General features: G+C 38.1%; 2 protein-coding genes and 1 long non-coding RNA gene across 14 annotated transcripts in view; 1 reads left to right on the top strand and 2 right to left on the bottom strand.

Moving 5' to 3' along the window:
• AP1AR (adaptor related protein complex 1 associated regulatory protein) overlaps nt 1–6,805 on the top strand; it is a 39,178-nt gene extending 32,373 nt beyond the window's left edge. The window contains exons 6-10 of one of the 2 annotated variants that reach the window (XM_032859684.1): nt 293–391; nt 2,606–2,664; nt 3,316–3,389; nt 4,450–4,575; nt 6,166–6,805. In XM_032859684.1, the coding sequence (XP_032715575.1) occupies nt 293–391; nt 2,606–2,664; nt 3,316–3,389; nt 4,450–4,575; nt 6,166–6,431 (624 nt within the window). In that variant the 3' untranslated portion in view covers nt 6,432–6,805. The remainder of the gene's footprint in view (nt 1–292; nt 392–2,605; nt 2,665–3,315; nt 3,390–4,449; nt 4,576–6,165) is intronic. The other variant, XM_032859693.1, reaches the window with a different exon arrangement.
• Nucleotides 6,806–10,491: 3,686 nt separating this feature from the next.
• On the bottom strand, nt 10,492–18,735 carry TIFA (TRAF interacting protein with forkhead associated domain). 11 transcript variants are annotated; one of them, XM_032859714.1, is made up of 3 exons: nt 18,718–18,734; nt 17,646–17,759; nt 10,492–11,450 (listed from the first exon to the last, which is right to left on the bottom strand). In XM_032859714.1, exons 2-3 carry the CDS (start codon nt 17,688–17,690, stop codon nt 10,869–10,871), a joined length of 627 nt encoding a protein of 208 aa, XP_032715605.1. In that variant the 5' UTR covers nt 17,691–17,759; nt 18,718–18,734; the 3' UTR covers nt 10,492–10,868. The 11 variants fall into 11 exon arrangements, with proteins under 11 accessions (XP_032715605.1, XP_032715596.1, XP_032715622.1 ...); XM_032859705.1 differs by lacking the exon at nt 18,718–18,734 and adding an exon at nt 18,269–18,448; XM_032859731.1 differs by lacking the exon at nt 18,718–18,734 and adding an exon at nt 16,782–17,198 and having other exon boundaries at nt 17,646–17,677.
• LOC116868952 lies at nt 11,937–14,138 on the bottom strand. The gene is made up of 3 exons (XR_004382924.1): nt 13,739–14,138; nt 13,001–13,533; nt 11,937–12,443 (listed from the first exon to the last, which is right to left on the bottom strand). It is a non-coding gene; the product is annotated as an uncharacterized LOC116868952 (long non-coding RNA).
• Nucleotides 18,736–27,738: the final 9,003 nt, after the last annotated feature.

Raw genomic sequence — 27,738 nt, 5'->3', positions numbered from 1 at the left:
GAAGATCACTGCATATTCTAAAGGAAGAAATAGTTTTGTATTTCTGCAAATTAAATGCTACTACTTCATAATTCAACTTCTAAAGAGTTCGATAATATGTTTGATATCATTGGAATTATTTTATAAAAGGAGAAATTGAAATGAGAAATCACAAAAATTTTGATTCTATTATGCTTTGTAGAGATCATTTATTTTTTTAATAATTTATTTTTAATTTGACAAACATTTTATTTTTAGAGCAGTTAGACAGGTTCTGATTTTTGTTAATCCTTATTGTTTTGTTCATGTACAGTTAGCCTTACAAGAAGAGAAGTTAAGACTAGAAGAAGAAGCTTTATACGCTGCACAGCGTGAAGCAGCCAGGGCAGCAAAGCAGCGAAAGCTCTTGGAGGTGAGGGGAAAAGACCCCAACATATATTAGGGCTGCTTTTCTCCTGATTTTCTCTGACAAATCCTAGTTGAGATTCTTTCTCCATCCTAGAATCAAGGGCTTCTTGTTGAACAACGAATGTATTTATGTATATATTCTTAGGAATTTTAAAGACAAATTAGCTTGTATTTAAAAACTAGAAATAACATCAAAGTATGTGCTTGATATTGAATGTTGTTTCACTTTAAATTAGCAGAAGCTAATTCTTGTTTATCCCAAAGATGAAATGTAGTTTTCCAAAATCCAGTATTCTTTTGGAAAAATAAATATACTCTTAGGTGGAAACATTGTAAAACTACTCTTTAAACATAATTTCTGCAGCATTTTTTAGTTTATTTTTGTGAGTATTTTTTTAAACAATTGCTTGAACTACTGCAATTTCCTATACTTCTTTGAATCTGGTAAGCTGGGCAATTTGCCTGTTTTTCAAATATTGTATATTTCTTGTCTTTATTCTTGTGTCTTTGGGAGATTTGGGGTTTGAGTCTTGAGAAATCTTTGGCATATTATCAGAGAAAGCAACAGATTTATTATATCTCACCATGATACATGCTAATACGGCATTACTATAATGCCAGACCATTATTAATAACAGGCACTTACGGTATTACTGTTTTAGTTAGTTTACATGTTTTACTTTGTTTAATACTCGCAACAATCCTAGCAGGTAACATTTTCAATCCTCATTTTATAGATGGGGAAGCCAAAGGACAGAGATGTTAAATAACTTGCTTAATAAAATCCTAGTTAATAAATGGTAGAGCCAGCATTCAAGTACAATGGTGTTGAGCCAGTTATCCTACTTAGTATCTTCCTCTGTATCTTGCCTATGTGAACTCTCTACTGTAACATTAACTGAAGTAGTACAAAGATCATGTCACATTATAATTATTGTAGCTTAGAGAAACTGAAAAATCGTGTCATACTGCTATGAGTTTATATGTAACCTGTGCCCTTTTTCTCCCTTTCATTCTCCCCCTGCTCCCCTGTCATTTTGATTAATCTGTTTCAGCAGACTAATTAGATTATATGGGAGAGTGGGGGGGGTTGTTTTTTTAGTAAGTTCTAACTAGTGGAAAAGTTTAAAAATTAACTCACCTTCTACTAAGAAATAAAAATATTTTTCTGGCTATAATTTGTATAACTCTTTTTACTATAACTTCTCTACTGCTCACCTTTATTTTTTTTAAATTTTTATTTATTTATTTGACAGACAGAGATCACAAGTAGGCAGAGAGACAGGCAGAGAGAGAGGCAGAGAGAGAGGCAGAGAGAGAGGAAGGGAAGCAGGCTCCTGGCCAAGCAGAGAGCCCTATGCGGGGCTCGATCCCAGGACCCTGGGATCATGACCTGAGCCAAAGGCAGAGGCTTAACCCACTGAGCCACCCAGGCGCCCCTCTACTGCTCACCTTTTAAAGACAAAAGCATTCCATATGCAGAATCTATTTGGGTCCTCTGAGTTTTTCCCGAATTCTCTGAGTTTTTTCTTCCCTGACTAAATACTGATGCAGGAACATATAGCACTCTGTACAACATCCACTGGCACAGAAAAGATACACAGATATATGAAAATTCATCTGATTTTCACAATAGCTCTGTGAGTTTGCTTGGGCAGTATTATAGCCATCTATAATTTACAGATGAAAAAAAACAGAAAGTAAAGTGCATGCCACGGGCACATAGCTAATAACTGTCAGAGCCTTAACTATCTGACAGGTCTTCTAAATCCTTTGTTTTTATTATTTCTGAGTCAGCTTAGCCAGGTCTTGTAGATCTTTAGTTCTTTTGCTACTTATTTCAGCCAAAATAGAACTTCATCTACTGTTTTAACTGTTTTTTTTCTTACCATTCATCCTTCCAGTTATTAGAAGTTCTTAGGGGTAAGAAGAATGTTCAATACACCAATATATATATGTTTAAAAGTTAGTTTTTAATAACATTATGAATATTCTGACCCTTAACGATTATACACTGAAAGATCGGGAGAAATTGCAACCATAAATAAGAGGTTATAGAAATGAACAATGATACATTTAAGGAAAAAGCTTAAGTAGAATAACTTTTAAAGTTTTTTTTAGGAACTAGAAAAAATAATCTTTTGGTTTTGCATGAATGATTTTTTAAAGTATAATTTTGCAATAGAGAGTGATTTTGTATTGCATTATGTTTCCAAAGCAAGAAAGGCAGAGAGTTGTGCAGCGATACCATCCTTCAAACAATGGAGAATATCAGAGGTAAATAGTGAAACATACTACTTCCCTTTGTGGTAGAAAATGTAATATCCAAAGAGAGTACAGTTCAGCTCTGGGTGTTTGTATACATATTATGTTTGTGTGTTCCCTAAAAAACATAGACACCTATCTTGTAAGAATACTGAGAACATTTGCTTTCTTTACATTGGAAAGTGATCATTATTTAATTGAATTGATTTCATTGCATTTTTGAGAGTGGTCGTATCTTCCATGTAGAAAATGATGCAGTAATACACTGAATGCTTTTGGATAAATTGCTTATCTCTTGCCTTGCTTGTGTTTTCCTTAGCACATCTCTCTTACAATAAAGTTTATATGGGATCAGTTTTTAGAAGACACATCCCAGAGTCATATTTTCCACTCATTAAAAGAACCTTGTTCATGATTCATTATTATAAATTATGAAGATGGGCTTACTACTAAACATTGACTTCAGTGTTAACCAAAATCTTATCATTTTCAATTTATTGCTAGCATTAAGAAAATCAAGACCCATTTTCATTAGGTTACTCTAATTGCATAGTAATTATAAATTTGTGTGGGATAGACCTTCAGACTAAAATGCCATAAATTAACTTAAGCATGCATTATGTTGAATCTATTACGAATATATTTCTTTTACTTTCCTTACAGTTCAGGACCAGAAGATGACTTTGAATCTTGTTTGAGAAATATAAAGTCACAGTATGAAGTTTTTCGAAGTAGTAGTAAGTCTTTTAAAATATATGCATACTTTTTTACTTCATGCCACTGTAAACAGATAATTGGAGATCTTGGCTCTGTTTCGATAGAACTTTCTGCCCTCTAAATTTGTATTTTCCAGATAGGTCAGTTAACTGGTCCTTAATTATACAATTTTATTATACAATTTAATTATACAATTATACAATTTTCCTTTTTATTTTTTATTTTATTTATTTTTTTTAAGTAGGCTCCACGCCCAGCATGGAGCACAACAGGGGGCCTAAATTTGTGACCCCAAGATCAAGACCTGAGCTGAGATCAAGAATTGGATGCTCAACCGACCAAGCCACCCAATCACCCCCTATCTTTCCTTTTTAAAAAGGAGTTGGAGCAAAGAAAAATCTCAGGCTATTACTGTAGATCTTGATGGAGAGTCAAACACTCATTTTTCCATTTCTACTGTGGTACCCCCCAGAGGGTTTACCTCTCTGCCTCCCAGAAAAAGGGAAGGTGGGAAGAAGTAGTACAAAAGTGTACTTATTTTACTTACTACAAATTGAGTTATAAGATCAAAGTGTTTTTCTCTAAGTTTCAAAAGTCAGAATTCCTGTACTTCCAATAATGGAAGCATAGTAGTGCTACTACTACTATCCAGTAGTGTTTCCATTTTGAAAACAGATTTCTTTCATTTTTATTTTTTTCATTTATTTTTTGTTCTCTTTGTAATTGACTGTTACCTAGAGTTCATTGTATTGGAAAAGTTTATAATTCATTTAAATTTGCATGTTTATCGTGCTGTATGGCAAAAAAAAGAAAAAAAGGGAAAAAAGCGCTATGTTGTTCCTAACAAAAACTTACCAGTGTGATGATTTCAATAATTGTTTCTTAAGCTATTAAAAGGAATAATAATAATATATGTTGTTATATATTAATATATACTTGGTATATATTATATATAATATAAATTATATCATTATAATATTATAGATAATATTACAGAATAAATGGTTGTGATAAAAGAGTGCAAATGACCACGTTTGTGGTATAGTATAATGACCACATTATATTTGGTGTATATCCTAGGACTCTCATCAGATGCCACAGTTCTGACACCAAATACAGAAAGCAGTTGTGATTTAATGACCAAAACTAAATCAAGTGGAAATGATGACAGCACATCCCTCGATCTAGAGTGGGAAGATGAAGAAGGTATTTTATATTCACAGTTTTACCTTAAATTTTAATCCATGATAGCCTATACAAATCTACTTGGTATTTTACTTTATGTTGAAGGGAGTGCAAGGCCTTAAAAAATCGATATAAAAATTTCTTGGTCTCTTACCTTATTAGTGATTATATTTGTTGATAAATGGTTTAGAAAATAGTATAATTCTTAGTGTTTCTTGAGCTTTTAAAAATAAATGTTAATTTTTCACTTTAATATTTCTGTTATCCACCCATTTTGTTACTCAGTAAGAAGAATTACTGCCCCCTTGTGGTCAACCTAAAGCCAAAATTTTATTATCTTTTGGTTCATTTTATATATATATATATATTTTTTTTTATAACTTTAGCCATTTGTTAGCAGTTTTTGTGTAGTACAACAGCTTTAACATGAACATAGGTTTTAATTTTAGCTGATATGTTTTCCTAGCTGTAGTATTTTAGGTAGATTTCTTACTCTCTTTAAGCTGCAGTTTGTTCATCATAAAAAGGGAATAATAAGCTTACTTTAAAGGATGATTATTCACCGTTATATACCCAGGGTCTAAAAATGCCTGGCACATAATAAGCAGTTAGTAAATATTGAACAAATAAACATATGAATGTTGTGAGGATGAAATGAAACTTATATAAAACACCAGTACAGATGTGACAGATAGCAAGGCCTCTAATGTGGATTTTTTTTTAAGATTTTATTTATTTATTTGACACAGAGAGAGAGATAGAGAGATCACAAGTAGGCCGAGAGGCAGGCAGAAAGAGAGGGAGAAGCAGGCTCCCTGCTGAGCAGAGAGGCCGATGGGGGGCTTGATCCCAGGACCCTGAGATCATGACCTGAGCCGAAGGCAGAGGCTTAACCCACTGAGCCACCCAGGCGCCCCTCAAATGTGGATTTTTTTTTTAAGGCCATTTCACTGAATAAGGCTCAAGTTTTCATTTTCACTTTAAGAACTATGTAATCCACGAAAATGAAGAACCAATTACAGAATATAGGACTTTAAGAAGACTAATAAGCATGAAATATTTCATAGAATTTTGGGATGGAATACCTTAGTCCTCTAATTGAGCCATTTTTTTTTATCATAGAGAAACAGATATAGGAAGCTTGAATAACTTTACCAAAGATTGCATTAACTTAATTTAAGTCTTCTTCTCAGCCAAACAGTGTTACCACAATCCTGTACTTACGTTATTTCCTATCTGGATCCCAATCAGCAGACTTTAATAAAATATATTTTTATTGTAGCATCTTGTTCAGTTTGATCTAAAGTCTTTCAGATCTTTTAATTCCTGATTCTGTCATCCAGACTATCCGTATGCTAATTAGATTTGTAGATAACATGACTTTCAAGGTTATTCAAGTTATTAACACAGTTATTAAACTAGACTATGTAGAAGACAGAACCCATCAGAAACCTTCCCATAACATAAGGCCTCCGTAGGACTGACTCTTTAAGTAAATTTACAAGTCAAGTCTGATTATTAAACAAAAAGTACATTATTAAACCGTAATGTCTTTTAATATAGCCTTTAAAATTTTCACTGAGATTTCTAATAACTCCTTCCAAATAACAGGAATGAATCGCATGCTTCCAATGAGAGAACGTTCCAGAACAGAGGAAGACATTCTCCGAGCAGCACTTAAGTATAGCAGCAAGAAGACTGGAAGTAATCCTACATCAGCCTCTGATGATTCCAATGGCCTGGAGTGGGAGAATGACTTTGTTAGTGCTGAAATGGATGATAATGGCAATTCCGAGTATTCTGGATTTGTAAATCCTGTATTAGAACTGTCTGATTCTGGCATAAAGCAGTCTGATGCAGATCAACAGAAACGATAGGGTAAAATTGTATGACCCTGTTTATCAGTTGTGACCAAATGTTAAAAAACAACTAGAATGTATCAGTGGTTGTGCTGAGCCTTTTTGTAAGAGGGAGATAAGAAAACATCTTGTAAATGCTTATTAGAAAGGAATAGGAATGATAGGCTATATCTGAGCTGCTTCAGAATTAAGTGCAATTTCATCATCTGCCTTCTGCTTTTCAAAAACAATGTAATGGTTCTGTCATGTTATCAGTTAAATTTATTTTAACTCTTCTTTATAGCATTCGTGTTTACTATTTGTAGATTTTCACTTTTTAAAATAGTTTTATTAGCTTTACTTTGAATGCTTTCTTAAGCCTATTTCAGTAGTTAACTGTGAAAATACTAAGGCATTTTATTGTCTGATGTATTAATTCTCAGCAGATGTGAAGGGAGCATGAGGAGGGACTGCCAGATCAGATTCATAAGTGTTCCCTTTTCCAACATTATTTATTCCTGTGACTTATTTAACTTTTATTATCTAATAATAAGCACAATTGAGTTGATGACCCTAAAGAAATGCTGAAATATCAGTTTTTTTCTATACTTAACTGCGTTTCCTAGTATAATAATGTTGATTCAGTCTGAACAAAGGATATGAGATGTTCAAATAGGCTTTCAGAGTTCAGACACTTGAAGCTAGTATTCAAAAGTAATATTTAAGAAAATACATATATTTAGGTCTTCACTTCCTTTTACATGCTGCCACTATAAATGAATATTGACTTTAAGTTAATTGATATATTAAATTTCTAGGTGTCATTTTTTTAAATTCTATATTTCCAATGAATGGTCTTAGAAAGATTTTACACAGAACATATTCTCTGTGCATGATTTATAAGAAAGGAAAACCTAAAAAGGCAATACGGGTATTTCAAAATAAAATCCTTTCTGGTGTGAAAGGATTCATTGATTTTATTAAGCTTTCCTTTGCCTTGTAATACAAGGTACTTTAATGGGATGGAACTAAGCATATTAGTATAAATAACTGCATTTGTGATATACAGTGAACTCTTCTTTTCCCTAAAGCTTGTGTCTCACTTTGAAAGGCCAAGGCTATAAAGCACTCCCTAATTGCTTGTCTTAATTTTGCTGAGGATTGAATATGATTTTAGTAAGCAAACTTGTTTCTGATTTTTCCTTGGTGTTTTTTTTTTTTCTTTTTTTCTTGCAGCGATGACAGTGCATGTTCTCAAAAATATAGGAAGGTCCAGATATAAATAGTAACTTAAAGTTCTTGCTGTACTTAAAAAAAAATCATGGGGCCCTTTCAATATTTGAACTGCTAGGCAATGATATCTATAGTTTCATCTTCTTTTTATCTCATAGAAATAAATATGATGCTTTAAATATGTAAATATATTAGGTAATGCTATTATTTATGACTCTCAACATAATTTAAGTTGTAGCTTTGTCACTGGAAATATTTTAAAGGTAATCTATATTCACATTGCCTGTGTTATGCTTTTTAAAGTTTGTATACATCAGATGTATATTTTTGGTTTGGCATAAGCTACTATTGTAATTTTTCTTGGCATTTTGTTCATAAAAAATTTTTTGAAGGAATGGTAACTTCTCAAGGATTGTGAATAAACACATTTTTACATTTAAAAATAATAAATTATTTGACCATTACTAGTTTTAGTCTAAAAACATAACCATAATTATGTCTCCTTAGGTATAATTTCTTTATTAAATCTGCTGTGAAGACAAAAAGGAGTGAGTTAGGAAAGCAGGATGGAACTAAATTTGAAAATGTTTGTGTTTTAACTGCTAAGAAAACATTAATTTTCTTGTTTTATGTATTTATAAAAAAAAACTGGAAATAACATTTTTTTATTCAGCAGATATTTGAGAATCTACTGAGTCTGATAGCTTGTTAGGGACAGAGTAGTAAAAAGACTTACAGTGCCCAAGCTCTTGCCTACATTCTGATGAGAGAGACAAGACAGTAACAAGGAAACATGTAAATAAGAAAACAACAGATCACAGTTAGAAAATATATGAGATGATAGGATGCAGGATGGCTAGGGACAAGAAAGTCTTCTGTGAGCTGATATTTGAGCTGAGACCTAACTGTTGAGCAGAACCAGCCAAGTAAAAAGCCTGTCTATAAAAAGCATGTTTATAAAATTCCTGAGGTGTAGGAGAACGTTTGGTATGTTCTGAGAATGAAAAGATCACGGGGACTGAAGCATCATGAGGTAGAATAATATATGATATTGGAGGGGTACTTAAGGGCCAGATCATATAAGGTTTTATAGACTATGGTTAACAGTTAATTTTATTTGATGTATAAAGCCACTGACTTTCTGTAAGCCAGAGTGGACCGTGATCCAATTTGCATTTTTAAAAAATTCCTCTAGCTGCTGTGTAAAGAATGGGTTATAAGAGGACAAGAGTATATGTGTGATACTTGCCATGAGACATGATGTGACTTGGGTTGATAATCGTGATAGGAATGCAGAGCTGATAAACTTCAGAGGTAGAGTTAACAAGATTTTCTGATGGGCTAGATGGAGGGCAAAAGTAGAGCTGGAATCCAAAAGAATCCAAGAGAACTGTAGGATAATGCATCTAGCATGGTGCTCTGGCGACCTTGCTCACAGCACATCTGTATAGCAACACTCAACCACATTCCTACTGAAATCTTAACAAAGCCCTGTGATCCTCCCCAGAACATGGCAAGATAGGCAGTCTTCCAGGAGATGGGACAAAGCCATTTATCAACTGCTCCCCTATCTTGCAGAAGGCTGCCATGAGGCAACTTCTCATCTCACTCCCTGGTTCTAGTGAAGCAGAGATTTCCACCTCACTCCCTTTCACTACAGATGTAGGCTAATAGGCTGGAGTTTAGAGTTGGCTCTTCAACAACAGAGCTGCCCTCCATTTAGGTGTCATTTGGCCTCCCTGGTCCAATGTCCAAGGGATAGCCCTAGGGATGTGGAACACTGACTTCATGCTGACCTTGCTTTTGCTATCTGTGGAAGTAATTAAGTCTATTTGAGCTTATTGTCTCCCTGCCGGTTAAATCTGGAAATATGACAGCCAACCTAGCAGCTACAACTACACTTCACAATAACTTTGGTTTCCAACTTGACAAATGTAGTGGGAGGAACAGATTTAGGAAGGTGAAGGAAATTAAGAGTTCTGTTTTGGAAGTTAAATTTGAGGTGTTTATGAGGAATTTATATCAAGACATCAAGAAGGTGATGGGATGCATATGTCTGTAGTTCAGAGAACAGGTCGAGGTACACGTTTAGAAGTCATTAATAAGTAAATGGTATTTTAAGTCATTATACTAGGTAGGATCACCCTGGTGCAGCATATTGGCAGAGCAGCCCAACTAAGTGTTGATATTTAGAGGTCGGGGGTAGAGAAACTGGCAAAAGCAGCAGATTTAAGATAGATGCAGAAAACCAAACAATGTGTATCACAGGAACTACCGGTGGCCGTGTGCCACCACGTGGAGTGATGTATGGAGATTTGGAGCCAATACGCATTGAGGGGCAGAGCTAGAGCCATCTTAATCCCCAGTCACAGCCTCTGCCTGAGGCCTATGGCACTCCTTCCTTAGAGTAAGCAGTCTAAGAACAGTTCTTTCCCTTCTCCAGAATGAGTTTCAAAGAACATGGTTACAGAATTAAACTTTGACTTTATTATATGCATGAATGTTGTTAAAATTTCAAATTCATGGAATTTAAAAATGCATGGTACATAAAAGTCAATGTTTGGTAAGAAAACTGAAAAAGAATCCTAAACATAGCAATGGTTCATTAAAATGTCCAAAATACTGGTTTTAGATACTGAATATATACAAGGAAAACTCTATTTTGGGGAATAAACACTATTATTCTACAGAAAGGAAATCACAGAAAAGGTATTATTGCTCAGATAGGGCTTCCTATACTAAAACCACAATGATGCACTGACAGTTCTCCAAAACACATTATGCTAGTACCCTAGTACTGCAGGTACCAACAGGCTACACCACAAGTAACAACACGCCCACAGCCTTGACCTTGAAAAATGGCTACGTGTGAAATATGACCAAACCAAGAGACTGTTCCTTACAAAACAAAACATAGGACTAAAAGCAAGCATAAAAAGAAAATAATCCTACTGAGAACACTATCCCTTCATCAGCACGGATACTTCTTGTACATTAACCCTCACAGATGTACACTTAAATATGCTTAATAATTCTTAATAATACACAGTAATTCCAAAATACATCTAGGAATGTAACAAATGACTAAACTGATGACTAATACAATTTAAAGACTTCAAAATGATAATAAAAGTTGCCAAATTTGACAACAGATGACTGTAAAATACTAATAAACTGTGAAGTATCCATAAAATGTCTACAGATTTCTTCATCCTTCATGATTCTCCTCTCAGCCCTCTGTGTTCACAATTCATTTTCATCCATTTCTGTAGGAGAAGTGTTTTGGGTGGAGCAGGATAGGTAACCACCATACTCCGGTATGGGCTTCTGGAGCGGCCAGTTGTTTTCTTGCAAGAGTGATCTTGGAGACAAAATAAATTGAATCTCAAAAAACTCTAATGACTCTCCATCTTCCTTCTCGATCAGGAACTGATACTCACCAAATCTGACCATGCACTTGTAAGGCAGGTCTATTTTATTTAGGTAGCACAGCTCCTTGTTGTCCACAAGCAGACTGGTCTTCTTACTCATGTTTTTAATTTCAAAAGAGAGAACTGAACTATCAAACTTTTTAAACAGCTGCAGAGAAAACTGAACTCGGGAAACCTGTTTGTCCTGAAAGGTATAATGACAGATGTTGGAATTTCGGCCAAATTTCACCACCTCGCTGGAAGGAAGTTTTTCTCGGTTACAAAACCTTATTGATTGGAATACACCACTTTGCTGCTGGCCAGGATGGTAAACAGTTATCTGGAGACAAGTCACTGTCTCTTCCGTATCAGCATCTTCGAAACTGGACATGATGCGTCTTGGAATATGACTTGCCTGCAAGAATCAAACCAGCATGTTAGTACACTCCCATTTTTTAGGCACTGAAATCTTTAATTCTAATATTTTGATGAAAATCTGATAGGGATTTATTTAGACTTTAAGAAAATAATACATAGACTATGGTGAGTGCTGTGAAGTGTGTAAACCTGGCGATTCACAGACCTGTACCCCTGGGGCTAATAATACATTATATGTTTATAAAAAAATTAAAAAATTAAAATAAACTATGCTAAAAAGAAAAGATAATACATAGAATACTCAATTAATTAGCACATATGTGAAATTTTATACCAAGTCCCATGAGATCTGGTGTATTACTTTTTCTTTTTTTATTTTTTAAGATTTATTTATTTAAGAGAGAGAGAGACAGAATGAGAGTGAGAGAGAGAGAGCATGAGAAGGGGAAGGGTCAGAGGGAGAAGCAGACTCCCTGCCGAGCAGGGATCCTGATGTGGGAATTGATCCCAGGACTCCAGGATCATGACCTGAGCCGAAGGCAGTTGCTTAACCAACTGAGCCACCCAGGTGCCCCTATTACTTTTTCTATCTCTTTTTTCACTTCTAGTTTGACAACAGACCATACACACAATCTAGACAATAACAAGAAACACTTATTAATAATAAAGTGATTTGATAGGGGCATAAAGAAACTTCAGTTCCATTCTCATTTAAATATAGTGACTTGGCCCATAGAAAATATGACAGCTATATTTTAAAAATCAGGAATAAATCCCTTTGGTTTGAATGCCCTCAGAGGCTATACACATAAAGAAAACCTACAGTTTATTAATTAAATTGGAATTAGATGTTATGAATTATAAAACCTGATTAAAGAAATTTAAAAATTATAAACAATTTCAACATTTGTTATTTACATACTCATATTTCTAGTAGGTAAAGGGTTAAATATAATAAATACTTAGCTAAGATAGGGAAGCAAGCTATGTGTCCACTGATAGATGAACAGGTAAAAAAGATGTACACACACTCACACACACACACACAGGCATATTATGCAGCCATAAAAGGAGATGAGATTGTGCCATTTGCAATAACTAGGATGAACCTAGAAGTTATTATCCTAAATTAAATTAAGTCAGACTGAGAAAGACAAATACCATATGATTATACTCATACATGGAATCTAAAAATAAATGAATAGACAAATAAAAAACACAATATGACCTGCAAATACAGAGAACAAACTGATAGTTGCCAGAGGGGAGGGAAGTTGTTAGGCAAAATGAGTGAAGGGGAGTGGGAGATACAGGCTTCCAGTTACAAGATGAGTAAATTACAGAAATAAAAGGCACAGCATAGGGAATACAGTCAATGTTACTGTAATAGTAGTGTATTGTGACAGATGGTAGCTACACTTGCAGTGAGCAAAAGTATAGAAAAGTTTAATCACTATGTTGTATACCTGAAACTAATATAACATTGTACATTAACTATACTAAAAAAAAGTACTTAAGTGCTTTATAAGTTTTATACTTGTAAAATTAGACATTACATAAGTTAGTTTTAAATACCATAGTCTGTACTCCTACTGGAATTTGTTTATTTTTATCAATTGTTCCCTAATGACTGAACAAACTGTCATTAGTCACATGCTAACTGCTATTAAGAGCTAAATCCCTCTAGAGCTCCTGGCCCTGTGGTGCCCTCCATCTACACTTGCCTACATGCACCTTTGATAATCAGTGGAGTAAAGCAGTATAACAGGACCGGAGAATTAATTACCAAACTCTTGGAGAGATTATTCTGACACAGATTTGCCATTTTAAAACTAATTTATTTTAAAAGAATTAAATGCACACAATTTAAAAACTGATATGGTAAAAAAAAAAAAATTTTTTTAAAGAGTATCTTCCCTCCACCCTAATCCTTCTAGAGTCAATCACTGTAAAAGTTGCTCTTATCCTTGCAGAAATTATCTTTATACAATAAACATAACTATGTGTGTGCTCATACACACATACACACATAGTTCTATGTAGAACATAGAACTTGTGTTCTCCACATAGAGAAAATTTTTTCTGACACAAACAGGAACAAAGTGTATTTAGTTCTAGACCTTGCATTCTTTTTTTTTTTTAAGATTTTATTTATTTATTTGACAGACAAGTAGGCAGAGAGGCAGACAGAGACAGAGAGAGGAGGAAGCAGGCTCCCCGCTGAGCAGAGAGCCCGACGCGGGGCTCGATCCCAGGACTCTGGGATCATGACCTGAGCTGAAGGCAGAGGCTTTAACCCACTGAGCCACCCAGGTGCCCCTAGACCTTGCATTCTTAAATTAATAATACAAATGGGTGATTTGTTTCCATATCCACACATATACATATACCTTATATTTGAATGGTTACGGAGAATTCCTTTAATCCAGCATGGTGATAAATTACATCAACAGAGTAATGCTGACTGTTCCCTGCATTCCTTAAAAACTGTTTAGGGTTTGGAAATCAATGATCTTAAGTGAAGTTGATTTGTGGTTTTGTTTGCCATCTATATTAGATGTTGGTATCAGAATTATTATGCTGCTTAAAAAAATAAAACCAAAATGCTTTCCTTTTCTTTCTACACTTGCTGCTATTTATTTCTAAAATACAATCTTTCCTCCTGTTTTGCAGCTATGGCGCTATTTTTTTTTTCTATTATTAAATTCTTTATTTAAATTCAGTTTAGTTAGGGGCGCCTGGGTGGCTCAGTGGGTTAAAGCCTCTGCCTTCGGCTCAGGTCATGATCTCAGGGTCCTGGGATCGAGCCCCACGTCTGGCTCTCTGCTCAGCGGGGAGCCTGCTTCCTCCTCTCTCTCTGCCTGCCTCTCTGCCTACCTGTGATCTCTGTCAAATAAAAAAAAAACAAAAAAAAACAAAACTAAATTCAGTTTAGTTAACATATACTGTATTATTAGTTTCAGGGAGAAAATTTAGTGATTCATCATTTGTATATAACACCCAGTGCTCATTTATGTCAAGTGCCCTCCTTAATGCCTATCACCCAATTATCTTCCCTCCACCCACCTCCCCTCCAGCAACCCTCAGGTGCTCAGAGTTCAGCGTCTCTTATGCTTTGCCTCCCTATTTTCATCTTATTTTCCTTCCCTTCCCCTATGTTCGTTTGTTTTGTTTCTTAAATTCCACATATGAGTGAGTGTTAAAAATCAAACTCTCAATGTATTCAATTTTCAACAAATGATAGAGCAAAGCAAAATTTCTTTAAAAAAAAAAAAGATTTGATTTATTTGACAGACAGAGATCACAAGTAGGCAGAAAGAGAGGGGGGAAGCAGGCTCCCTGCTGAGCAGAGAGCCCGATGCGGGGCTCGATCCCAGGACCCTGGGATCATGACCTGAGCCGAAGGCAGAGGCTTTAACCCACTGAGCCACTCAGGCGCCCCCAAAATTTCTTTTTTATGGATTCGGAAATATATTTTTAATTTTAAATTTACTTGTCATACATTGTTTTTGGACATTATTACATCATATCATACTACCCAAGCAAACAGGACATGCCCAGCTATCAGCAACAAAGTGAGAGGAACCCTCAAAATCATGGACCAAGGATAGTAAAAATTACTATGAAACCAATGCAGCAAGAATTAACACACAATGAGTAGAACTGTGATTTGAAGATGACTTTAATTTTGATAATAAAGTCTCATTATTCAAGAAGCTGACAGCATTAAAGAGAATAATTATAACAAATCCTCAGATGATACAATTAGTGGTTGACAAGAAAAAAATTAGCTGTTAACAAGTAAAGAACCTAAAAAGGAGGGGCAAGAATCTGTCAGTGATCTTGGCCTTGTCTAGGACACACCACTACCATTTTGGTTCGTTCTTGGGACATCAGACAATAACAGTTCCAAAGGGAGAACTGGATTAAAAACCACTGTGTATTCTGGGTACAATCTTTTGGTAACACCCAAATTTTGTTTTGTGTTCTTCCTATAACGAATTAGCTTAGAATTCATGCTTTTGAGCAAATCTACCAAGAAAAGTTTGCCCCATACAAGCTCTTATGCCTAGTTCTCAGGGTAGATATATTATTCACTGCAAGGGGAGAAAATTGGCATTCTGGTTTATCAAATCAATGGCTACTAGCTTCTTGGTGTGCATCAATTCCTAGGGTTTGACAAATTTGGGGATCACAATGTGACTCTCCAAAAATACTGAGGTAGACAGTACTACTGTCAAATATTTGCTGCCCCTCCCTACCAGGCCTTGCCCCTTCAGAGAGATGATACTTCCCACTGCAGTGACAATGAAACATGAATGGAAGTGACATAGAAGCTTCTTTGCAAGCAGAAGCTTTAAAAGCCACTGTGTAGTTCCACTAATACTCTTGGCCTCTGCCACCTCGGCCGTCCCAATATCCTGGCTGGGATCATGACCTGAACCAAAGGCAGATGCTTAACTGACTGAGTGACCCAGGTGCCATGGTAGATCTTAAAAAAAAAAAAACAAAAAACACTAATGTGTAAATGCTCAAAAGCAGCTTTTTGAAATGCCTGGCATAAGTTGTCAAAGATAGAAAAACAATGAGCTTATATAGACATAAAAGTGGTTACCTCTGGAGGAAACCTGGGGTCAGAGGCGGAAAGGAGACTTTTCATTGCACATTCTATACCTTTGAAATTGTATACCATGTGTACTTAATGTCTAATCAAACATTTAACAAATACTTTCTTTACAAAATTACAAACCATCTGATTCTTAGGGAATTAAATGGAAGTGGAGATTAGCTAAGTATTAAAGGGGCTAACTGTGATGATAACTGACATTAAAAAATTATAAAACAGGGGGCACCTGGGTGGCTCAGTGGGTTACAGCCGCTGCCTTCCGCTCAGGTCATGATCTCAGGGTCCTTGGATCGAATCCCGCATCAGGCTCTCTGCTCAGCAGGGAGCCTGCTTCCCTTTCTCTCTCTCTCTGCCTGCCTCTCTGCCTACTTGTGATCTCTTTCTGTCAAATAAATAAATAAATAAATCTTAAAAAAAAAATTATAAAACATGTTTTGCCTGGTTGGCTCAGTCAGTAGAGCAGGCAACCCCTGATCTCAGGGTCATGAGTTCTCACTCCACAATGGGTATAGAGCTTAAAGAAAAAGTTCCAAAACACTGTGGTGATACATAGTAACATCTATATTCACAAATGAACCACAATAAATACATAAATATATAGAAATGAAAATGAGCAAATGAGCCCCGCTATCAAGAACTTTATCACAGAAAGCATAATACATAAGGTGAGGGCCCCATTTTTGAGTGTCAGAAGAGTAAACCTCTCCTTTGCTGGACAGGAAGAAGTAAGTACATACTTACCTGGGAGTCTTTGAGCTGTCAAGAGAAGGGTTAGACTCTGAGGTTGCCTTCTGACTCCTCTCAAAGGAAATAAAAATAGATATGTATAGAGGTGTTATGAGCAAAAATATAGTCTCTAGGGGCCTGCTCACACTCCCACATCCCCACCCCTGCCTCTCTCTCTCTCTCTCTCTCTCTCACACACACACACACACACACACCCCAGCTATCCCTCCCAAAGTTGGGCAAAGCCAGTAAAGAGACATACTACCTGACCTTGCAAAAAGGCTGTTTGGACCTCAACTGTCATGAACAAAAAGAAATTTCGCTCAAAGGAGGAACCAGGTGTCCAAGCAGTTTAACAGAAAGTTTGGTGCCCCTGGGTGGTCATGCATGCCAAGAGGATTCTCATGCTTTAAGTTTGTTTTTTAAGGTAAGCTGTAGTGAAATAATGGAGTTTTGTTCTGGGCCATGTGTTAATAAGCAAGGTATTCTAACAGTTTTATTTTCATCCCTCCTCAGCTCCCACCCTATGGATAATCTCAAGAGAAAGTATGTCATCAGTCGTTGCAAGTAGCCTTTTTAAAAGGCCCTCTCCCTGACCAACACCCAACACTGAGCTAACAAGAGGGAAGAGAAACCCGAAGCACAGTCAAAGGCAGGGTTATCCCGGCGACTAACCTCCCTCGCCGGTCCTCACCCCCAGTGTGTCTTCGAAGACATCTGTGAACTCTACTACTGTTCTGCAGAATCAATTCTTAAAGAATAGGTTTCTCAAAAGGAGTGGTGAAAACCAAAAAAAGCAAGAGGAAAACCTTAAGAGAGCTCACTTTTGCTTCTGAGACAGGGTCCTCCTTCTCCCACTCGACCTGATTAACCTGTTACCCTAATCAGATCTGCAGAGTCCAGCTTCTTGGCGGCTGTGGACATCCGCTACGGGGTACAGCGTGGGTTCTGGCTTCCGGAGGCTTTGCGAAATTCCTCCTTTCAAGCTGAAAACTGGGGAAAGTCCCAGAAAACAGGAGATTACTGTATTTTCCTAATGAACCACTGAGGCAAGAAGGGCAGGTCCAGAAGAACCCTCGGCAGAGAACCGGAGTTCTCGGGAATCCGAAGCCCCGCGGAAAAGTCCCCTGGGGGACGCCGAGGGGTCCACGCACAATTGCTCTGTGAGCTCCGCTTGATAAATGGAATTCTTTGTTCTCTGATTAGGAAAACAAACAGAACTCTTGCAAAGCACACGGAAAATTATAAAGAAAACTCATCCCATTTCTGGTATTTCCTTTCAGTAGCCCCCCCCGCATTTATAAATACTCCTAAATTTTATAAAGCTGGAGCCGTGCTGCATCGAATTGTTCGAGCGCGCCGGGCGCTGAGCCCGCAGGAGCAGTGGGTGTGACTTTCCACCGAGCCCCGCGAAAGACTCCGGGACAAAGCGTCCCTCTCGGGGCGATGAACAGACAAGACACCCTCCCCACTTCACCCCCAGCCCGCAGCCCGCCAAGTACCTTGGGGCCCGGGAGTCGGTGAACTAACTCCCCAGAGCGGCTTCGCTTTCGGGGTTCCGCGCGACACTAATGGAGGCCACCCCGCGGAGGCCGGAGTCGGGAGACGGTCCCCGCCCACCGCCCCGAGCCCTCAGCCACTCTAGAAAGCGCCAGCGGGCCGCGCCGCAGCTCCTGGGGGAGGGACAGGGCAGGAGGGAGCCGAGGGGGCGGGGCCGAGCTGGGGAACCGAGGGGCGCAGACGCGCGCGAACCCGGGGAACGGGCGGCTGCCGGCCGCGGGTCCTCCGGCGCGCGCCACCCTCCTCCGGCTCCCGGCTCACTGCGCCCCCTAGCAGGCCCCGAAGCCTTCATAAAGCCGGGACGAAAGCCCCGCGCCCGCACCCTCCCTCCTCCGCCAGGTGCCTGTGGCTGCAGACGCCGGATCCACGCGAAGCCCAGACCCCCGACCACCTTGCTACGCTTCCAGGCCAGGTCTGAGGCTCAGTAAACTGGTGGGGACCTCACCGCCCCAAACAAGAGGCCCTCCGAAGAGGATGTGACTAGTGAGCTCGATTTTTGAAAACGGAACAGAACCACTTCAAAGTTGAGGACCCCTCACCTCTCCCGCCCTTCCGCCTCCCCACTTCCAGTGTAGGCCTGGGACTAGCTAGGGGCAGGCGGGGAGTTGAACTTACTTCCTAAATTAGCCAGGTGCACGGTTTGTATTATCTCATTTAATCCTCACAGTAGGGAGGGTAGGTCCCCCTTACAGGTGACTGAACTGTGGCCTTGAGAGTGGCTAAGTGTCCTGTTGAGCAAGAGCAGAGACGGGATTTGAACGTGCCCCAGAGCTCCAAATGAGTCCGTGGCTACCCATGATGCCCTCACCTTGCCCCAGACCACTCCAGGGGCTTCCTCTCCCGCCCCAGCCACCCGACAGTACCCTCACTCAACATCCAGGCTCTGCGGTTCCACAGGTACAGGCTGGTACAAGGTACAAGGTACAAGGTATTGAATTGAGAAACACTTAACGTCCCAGGAGTCCTTTATAGCCTCCAGTGAAATAGGTAATAGTATTTTTCCTGTCTCAGGAAAAGGTTTGAAATTAACTAAAAGTGAAGAAAACCTCAAGACAGTACGTGTCAAGAGCAGGATAGGAATGAAACTCAGTAAGGAGTAGAACACCGACAAGACAGGAGGAAGGACGTGACTGACATGGAAAGGGCCCACTTAACGTCAGAGCGTGGGACTCTACCCGCCAATCCTGGTAGGTGTCAGATGGAAGCCGTTTATCTGTCTGGATTCTAGCCCTGCCTTGCAGAACAGTTGCTCTTTGCAGGTCAGTTTCCTTGACAATAAAATGACATTAATACTTGCTGCTTCCCCATCTGATAAAGAGATTCTGTGGGGTTAAATTTTGACCTCTCAGTTAGATGTGATCTGGAAAGGTAAGCCTGGGGAAGGAGGAGTACAATTACATAAGAGGCTGATTTCCTGTAAGGCTGCAATTTTGTTTGTTAATCATCAACATTTATTATCTCTTCTCTGGAGTGGGGATAGCCAGAGTATCTTCTGAAGAACATTAGAGCATGTAGAAGGTAAGATATGTAACTTGTCAATGCCAATAAACCTATACAATAAAATAATATTATCAGAACTGGAGTTTCTGATCTCCAGCCTTTAAAATTAAGTAAGACTTGGAAATGCTTTAAAAGCTATAAAGGACTGGTGTAGTAGATGTTATTAATAATATTAATAAAGAAAATGAAATGAAACAATTGCCAAAATTTAAGATGCTGAATATAATTTCATTTTTCTAGTAAGTAAGTATTCCTAGGCTACGGATTTAGGAAGAGATTAAAAGGAACCCTTCAGAGAAGTGGATACCCCAAAAGTCAGGCTAGGATTGTTTATCAAGGCAAAACAGAGGAAAACAGTAGGCAGGTATTTTGTTGATACAAAAAAAGAGGTATTTACTATTTGAGATATCAGTGATGAATCAGTTAGTGTAAAAATAACATAAAATATCCACAATCTAGTATATTTTTCCATGGAAAGATTCCATGGAAAGATATTTTTCCATGGAAAGATTCTTAAGAGTAGTTTTGGATATTTTCAGTAGCCCATAATTAAGCAGATATACCTGAAAGCCTATTGTATTTCACTTAAGATCAAAAACAGAGGAAGCTAATTTGCGATAATACAATCACACCTTATAGGAAAAAAAAAGAAAAACGTTGCTTGTTTGTGTTGCTTGCTAGTAATTGGGTTATATGAAACCCAACTTCTGTTCAATGCACTCTATGCCCATTGGATACACATTCATCCAAGTCTCCACTGCCCAGCTCAGATGCTCAGATTTGGGGTAACTCAGCTCAGGAGTGCCTCATTTCATGGCTGATGTTTTCTACCAACTGGTGAAAATACTCAAAATTACTTGAAATTTCTCATTTAACTCTTTTTCCATTATTCTCTAAATGGGAGACAAGTGGAAGCCCGAAGTGTTGGGATTGGGACAAAGGAAAGCTAATGTGGACTTCTCTTCCTCCTCCCTATTGCTGGAGTCACGTGACTACAATTAACCCGAACAACTTAGATCTATGTGGAAAGATTTGCCAGATGCACTACTAAAGAAAAAAGCCAAAGTGCTGAACAAAGATGCTGCCATTTGTAGAATAAACAACAAACAAACAAACAAACAAAAAATCTGTCTGTAAATGAATGAACTATCGGCAAAGAAATCCAAGAAACAGAATAATTAATCTGAGAAGAAGAATTTAGGGGAGAGAATGCAGAAGATCTATGTGGGGAGATATTTTTCATTATGTACTTTTTCATGCTGTTCAGAATTTTTCTTATTTGCATGCATTGTGGTTACACACTCAAAAAAAATCAGCTTTTAAAAGAAGAACCAAGTAAGAGGAATCTCCCAGGAGACAGGTTTCAATGCTCTAATGCCTCAGTATTTCTCATAAGATAGAAGACTACAATAGAATTCAGGTTCTCAAGAGAGTGGTCAGATGGTGAGATGAAAATTAAAGCCTGTAAAGGCAGGGCACCGGAAGGTGAAGGAGGAGGAGTCAGCCTGTTTGGGGCCATCTGTTCTGCTCCTCCCTGAAGGTAGTTGTGGGAAAGTTCTGTGGTAAGATAGCCCCCAACATACCCACCCACTGGTGTACGTAATTTATATAACCTCCTGCCCTTGAGTGTGGACAGAACCTGTGACTATGGTGGGATATCACTCCTACAACTAGGTTTCTAATCATTTGTCTTTGAGATAATCCAAAGGGAAATTATCTAGCTGGGCTGGACCTAATCACATAAATCCTTAAAAGGGACTGAGCTCTCCAGGAAGGCAGAGACATATGCCCATGTTAGCCAGGAACTGCCTATGGAGACCACGTGGCAAGGAACCATTGGTGGTATCTAAGAGGTAAGAGCGGTCCCTGGACAACAGCTAGCAAGAAAATAAGGACCTCAGTCCTACAACTAGAATTCTGCCAACAATCGGAACGAGCCTAGAAGGAGACCCAAGCCTTAGATTAGGATTGCAGCATTCTCAACTATAATGTGCCCAGACTTCTGACTGCTGGGAACAGAAATAACAGATGGGTGCTGAGGTTTTTTGCTTGTTTTCCTATATCATAGAACCTTTGTTATTTTTTCTTCTAAATTTTTAAATATTACCTAACATCCATCTTTTAGTTATGATACCAGTTACTGACATCTAAAATGTATCTTCGTGGAGCCCCTGGGTGGCTCAGTTGGTTGGGCGCCCATTCTTGATTTTGGCTTAGGTCTTGGTCTCAGGGTAGTGAGATCGATCAGTGAATCTCTTCATCCCTCTTCCTCCCCCTGCTTGTGTGCATGTGTATGTGCATGTCCTCTCTCTCTCTCTCTCTAAAAAAAATAAATAAATCTTTTTAAAAAATAAATAAAATAAAACATTTCTTCATTTACAAATATTTTATGTTTTGTCTATGGAACAGATTATTTAATGGGTGCTGCTTTATGCTGCTAAATTTGTGGTAATTTTTTAATGTAACAATAGAACAGTCTACTAATAGAGTTTTTTTGTTAGAGGATCTCAGTGGATTATGAGAATCCCCAGTAGATCCAGTCCTAATAACCCATTATGAGATCTAGAGGCTTTGTAAGCAGGGAGAAAAGGGTCAGTTTTGGGGGGGGGGGTGCATAATTTCTACCTATCACATGTCCTCCAAACCAAATAACTTAATCTTTCCCTTGTTGAATCTAAACTTTGTCATATAGCACTCCTCACTGGTATGATTTTTAGGAAAAAACTAAAACAAAACCCAAAAACCTCACGTCTCCTTTAATATTATACTTACGTATTTACATGACATTTGTTAGTGCTTAGGAATCTAAGGAATCACTAGCATTCTAGCAAATAACATTTTATACTACTGAGAGATCAGAAGCTATACATTAAATAATGTATAACACAATACTTTTATTTTCTCATTTTTTAAAAAATATTTTATTTATTTGACAGAGAGAGATCACAAGTAGACAGAAAGGCAGGCAGAGAAAGAGAGGGGGAAGCATGCTCCCCGCTGAGCAGAAAGCCCAATGCGGGGCTTGATCCCAGGACCCTGGGATCATGACCTGAGCTGAAGGCAGAAGCTTAACCCTCTGAGCCACCCAGGAGCCCCTTATTTTCTCATTTAAAAAAAGAAAACATTGCCTTAGAGAAATGCCATACCTGGAATAAGTTCTCCATCTGGCCTCCATCTCTAGTTTTCTGTTTATGTTTACCAGAATTGTGCTGCCAACTAAGTGCATAATTCAGGGGAAAAATTTCCAGAGTTAACATTCTGGCCATTAACACCATAGAAATATCACTATTCCTTGCTGTTTGGTGGCCCTCAAGTTTATTATATATTGAATTATAGGATATAATAAAAGGGTGAAGTTAGTCTTCAGATCATCTTTCTCCAACCCAGAAGTAACTTCAGAAGTGTAACCCCTTCTGAATATGGGCTCCATGTGCACACTTTATGTAACCTAGGATGGAAAGACTTACCTAATCCAAGATGGAAAGACTCTCTTTCTACGCTACTTAGTTATCTTCTTAGGATTTAAAAATATTCCTCCTGCTTTCTGCCACCACTTTACTGAATTTGTACTTGTTAAAGCAATCTTTGACCTACTTGCCAAGCTAGTGGACACTTCATGTCCTCATCCTTTGTCACTTCCGGGCACCTTTTAGTACTGTTGACAACCCCCACTTTGAAATGGAGTCCTAACATGAGTTTGTTTTTTGATAATAGATCAAAAACAACGTCATGTTCATTGTTTCTTACTGACCTTCTTTTTCCTTGGCCCTCAGGCAACGGACTCCATCCTGACTTCATTCAAATAAGGAGTTTCCTTGCACTTCGTTTAAAAGAGGAAACTTCTCTGTAGTAATACAACTCCCAGAATACCTCTCACCAAAGCCATCCCTAAAGGGGTGTGTCTTACGATGCAAAACTGCTGGAAGTCCCAGAGTTGAATTACACAATCAGATTCTGGGACAGTGACAGACTGTTTTCTTTCAAATTCCTACTTCCTGAAACCGAGGCTGTTTATGAGAAACAGTGTATTTCAGGGAGATTCCACTAAAATTAACCTTTTTCAGAGTCAGATTTGCTGGTCTTAAAAGTGTTTATCCTCTACTTCGAGACAAAGGTGAGTATCAGCCTTTAAATGACAAAACACAGTAGATGTGGATACAAAAGATGGCATAATGTATAAGAAAGTATTTTTTCTGAACTGTGACCTTGTTTCTACTTCCTGATCTTATCTACATTTAATAACTTTAAAGCTCTAAGAATACTTGCACTTCCAAAAAACGCCACAGAAAGAGGGTGAGGGTTGGGAAGGGGAAGGAGCAACAAACTCCGGTTACTGGAGAAAGAAAAAAGGAACCTGTTTTTTAGAAGGTTTTTTGTTTTGTTTTGCTTTGTTTTTTATAGAAGGTTTTAGTAACAAAGTCCCTATGTCAGGTAGCTTGCTATTGAACATCTGGCTTTGTCACTGAATTGAGGTGTTTGATTAAAGCATTAAGAGATGGGATTGGGACACCTGGGTGGCTCAGTCAGTTAAGCGGCTGCCTTTGGCTCAGGTCATGATCCCAGGGTCCTGGGGTCAAGCCCCACATTGGGCTTCCCTGTTCAGCGGGGAGCCTGCTTCTGCCTCTGCCTGCCTCTCCCTCTGCTTGCTCTCATCCTCTCTCTCTCTGTCAAATAAGTAAATAAAACCTTAAAAAAAAAAGAGAGAGAGAGAGAGGTGGGATTACTTACATGAAAAATTAACCCCAGGACTTTTGCCTGGAGTACCTAGGTAATCATAACAGAAACTATCACTTGTACAATGACCTCAGTGATTTTGCCAGGAAACAGATAAGAGTGGAGAATTATTCTTTTTGTTTGGGAAGAACTGACGGGAATTCTGGGTGTGGTGAAGCATTATATAGACAGAAAGCAGCTAGAAAAATTAAATTACTTCATGCTTTATGCAAAGGAGTCTTTTCATTAACAAATTTTATCATTTGGAATTAGGGCTCTAAGACTCATTTGGAAAGCCACAAATTATGAGCTTTAGAATAGGTTGGGACTTGCAGGTGGGCAGAAAGGAGGGGATTTGTGTGGCAACATAATGGCACCACTGTAATATTTGCTTCTAGCTCCCTCTGCCTTTTCTTTTCTTTTTACTTAGTGCAGCTAGTGCTTTTATGAGAAGCAATCTCTGCTTTTGGCTGATACTTCATTGTTAAGAACCTTTTAAATTCCTTACACATAATCACTGCTGCTGTTCAAGTCTACACATGATACTTCAGCATAGTCTCCACGCTCCTTTGTTTCTCCTGTTTCCTCCTTTGCCTCGAAAACATTTTTAGTATTGAACTATATAGAGCATTTGTAATTGTACTACGGGAGCTGTGCACCCCTGTCTCCATGGGATGTCAGCAGATTACATGTGTGGTGAGCACAGTTTTGGGTAGGGCTGGGTGTAGGTTCACTTACCACCTGAGAGACACACCAAGCTTAACCAAATGCCAAGTCAAGTCTTTATATCCAGTGACCAAAATCATTTACTTCTCTCTTTCCACCTCCCCCTTCCGAACTCTTGCCAACTTGCAGCCTCGAGAGAAACAAAACACTTAAAGTATTCTGGCAGTAATTTTACTTTCCACTTCAAATATCTTTTGAATTGGAGTTGAAGGAATTCAAGTTCTTCCCTAACAAGACACCAGAATTTTATAGTATCCTTCACTGGCATGAGTAATGTTAGGGTGGTTGGTGATGGGGGCAGCAAAAAATGTACAAAGAGTAGAGCAACAGGCAGGAGACAAAGTTTATTCACTCTCCAAGGGAAGACAAGGGCCAGATGTCAAGAGAGATGTCAGCCTGAGTTTCTATTAGATTGGGTTTTTTGAGGGATTTTAAAGGATGTGTAAGGGTTTCAGCTATGCCCATGCGGCGGGGTGTGTGTGACATGACTCTTTGCCAGGTAGAGCGGGAGGTGACAGGTATCTCCAGGAGCTCTCTCCAGGGCTTGTCCAGGATGTGCATTGTGGTCATGCCAGAGAAGAGTATGTTTTGTAGTGGGGTCTGTTTTCTGAGAATAAAAGGTACCATGACATAGAAAAACAAAGAGTGAGGGCCAGGTATAAACACCTATGAGTTTTGTCTGTAACATTGGCTGGGGAGGGGGCTTTAAATAGATTCCTTTCCAGAAAGGAGCCAATAATTACTTTAAATATATATATATATATATATATATATATATATATATGTATATATATGCATATATATATATATTTTTTTAGAGCCATATGTAAATCATGATGGATGTTATAAAAGCTCACATGAAATAATACTGTATAATGAGCACACCTGGCATATTAAGCTCTAACAATCTCCCCTTGAGTCCTATGGGATCTAAATTTGGGTTTAGAACCTGGAGTTTTCTTTAAGAATAAGTGTATTCAGGGGCCCCTGGGTGGCTCAGTGGGTTAAAGCCTCTGCTTTCGGCTCAGGTCATGATCCCAGCGTCCTGGGATCAAGCCCCGCATCGGGCTCTCTGCTCAGCAGGGAGCCTGCTTTCCTTCCTCTCTCTCTGCCTGCCTCTCTGCCTACCTGTGATCTCTGTCAAATTAAAAAAAAAAAAAGAATAAGTGTATTCATTTGAAAATATTTTCTGAAACTCTGTGGTTCCTCCCATTCCAAAAGAATTTCACTGACCCCTTTCCCTGAACACAGTACACGGACTACTTTTACTGTCCCTTAATCTATTTCAGAGGATGATGGCTTTTTAGCATAAAATGTTCATTGAAAATGTTTTCCTGAAATTTTAAGCACCTAAGTTTTGGAGAATTTTCATAAGAATGTGCATTCAAACTTTTGATGTAAACTCATGCCATATTTTTGTTATTGTATCTGTTGCCTCTCTATATAGGTGAGTCTGTTTCTTGTTATTGACAGTGATATCAATTTTTGCAGGACATTGTGGTTTCCTGTGTTTCTAGAGTTCTGTGAGATAGACAAATTAAAAAGTAAGAATATTATTTGGTGCCACCATTGTATGTGTAAGGAACAGAAAGAGATGATCATAGCTTTAATATCAGTTATATATTAATACAGTTTTCTCGAAGTATGGTGTACATACTACTGATTTCAGCTGGCACATATCCAAACTTCGAAAATTTGAGTTTTATCTTTGGTTTAATGTGAATTAAAACTATAATTAGCTCGGGACATCTAGGTGGCTCAGTCGGTTAAGCATCTGACTCTTGATTTCAGCTCAGGTCATGTTCCCAGGGTGGTGGGATGAATCCTAGTGTTAGGCTCTGCACTCAGGGCAGAGTCTGCTTGCGATTCTCTCTCTCCTTCTGTCTCTGCCCGTCCCCCTGCTTGCATGTGCTCTCTCTAAATAAATAAATAATTTTAAAGACCAAATAATTAGCTCATAAAATTTATGATTTAATGAATATTATTGCTCAGGAAGATGTTAAGTGAAAAGAAAGTGAGGTGTTTACTACCGATTTTAAGGAAATGAGGAATTACTCTCACAGGTAATATGCAGACATGGTAAAAATTAAGGAGGTGGAATGTAAATGGCTAAAGTTTTGGAAATATTGAACTAATGTGTTTGATAAGTGGATATTTTCTAAATCACTGTAAAATTTGAACCCCACTGGTCCTTGATTATGCAGCTCAATTAATAATAACAATCTGTTAAATTTCATAATTACAGATATACAAAATAGCTGATAAAAAATGCTTTATCATTTTATCATATCTTCAGTCCTCATGAATTGCCATAAAATTGAAGGAATATAGAAGGTAACCAGTATTTTTTGAAACAAGAATCATAGAGAGGATAGGGGATCTGAGTGGCTCAGTCATTTGGGCAACCAACTCTTGATTTCCACTCAGGTCTTGATCTCAGGGTCATGGGACAGGCCCATGCTGGGCTCTGCAC

This window comes from Lontra canadensis, unplaced genomic scaffold, assembly GCF_010015895.1.
Source record: "Lontra canadensis isolate GAN:19392208 unplaced genomic scaffold, GSC_riverotter_1.0 scaffold1, whole genome shotgun sequence".
NCBI lineage: Eukaryota > Metazoa > Chordata > Mammalia > Carnivora > Mustelidae > Lontra > Lontra canadensis.
This window is presented reverse-complemented; position numbering and strand designations above follow the sequence as displayed.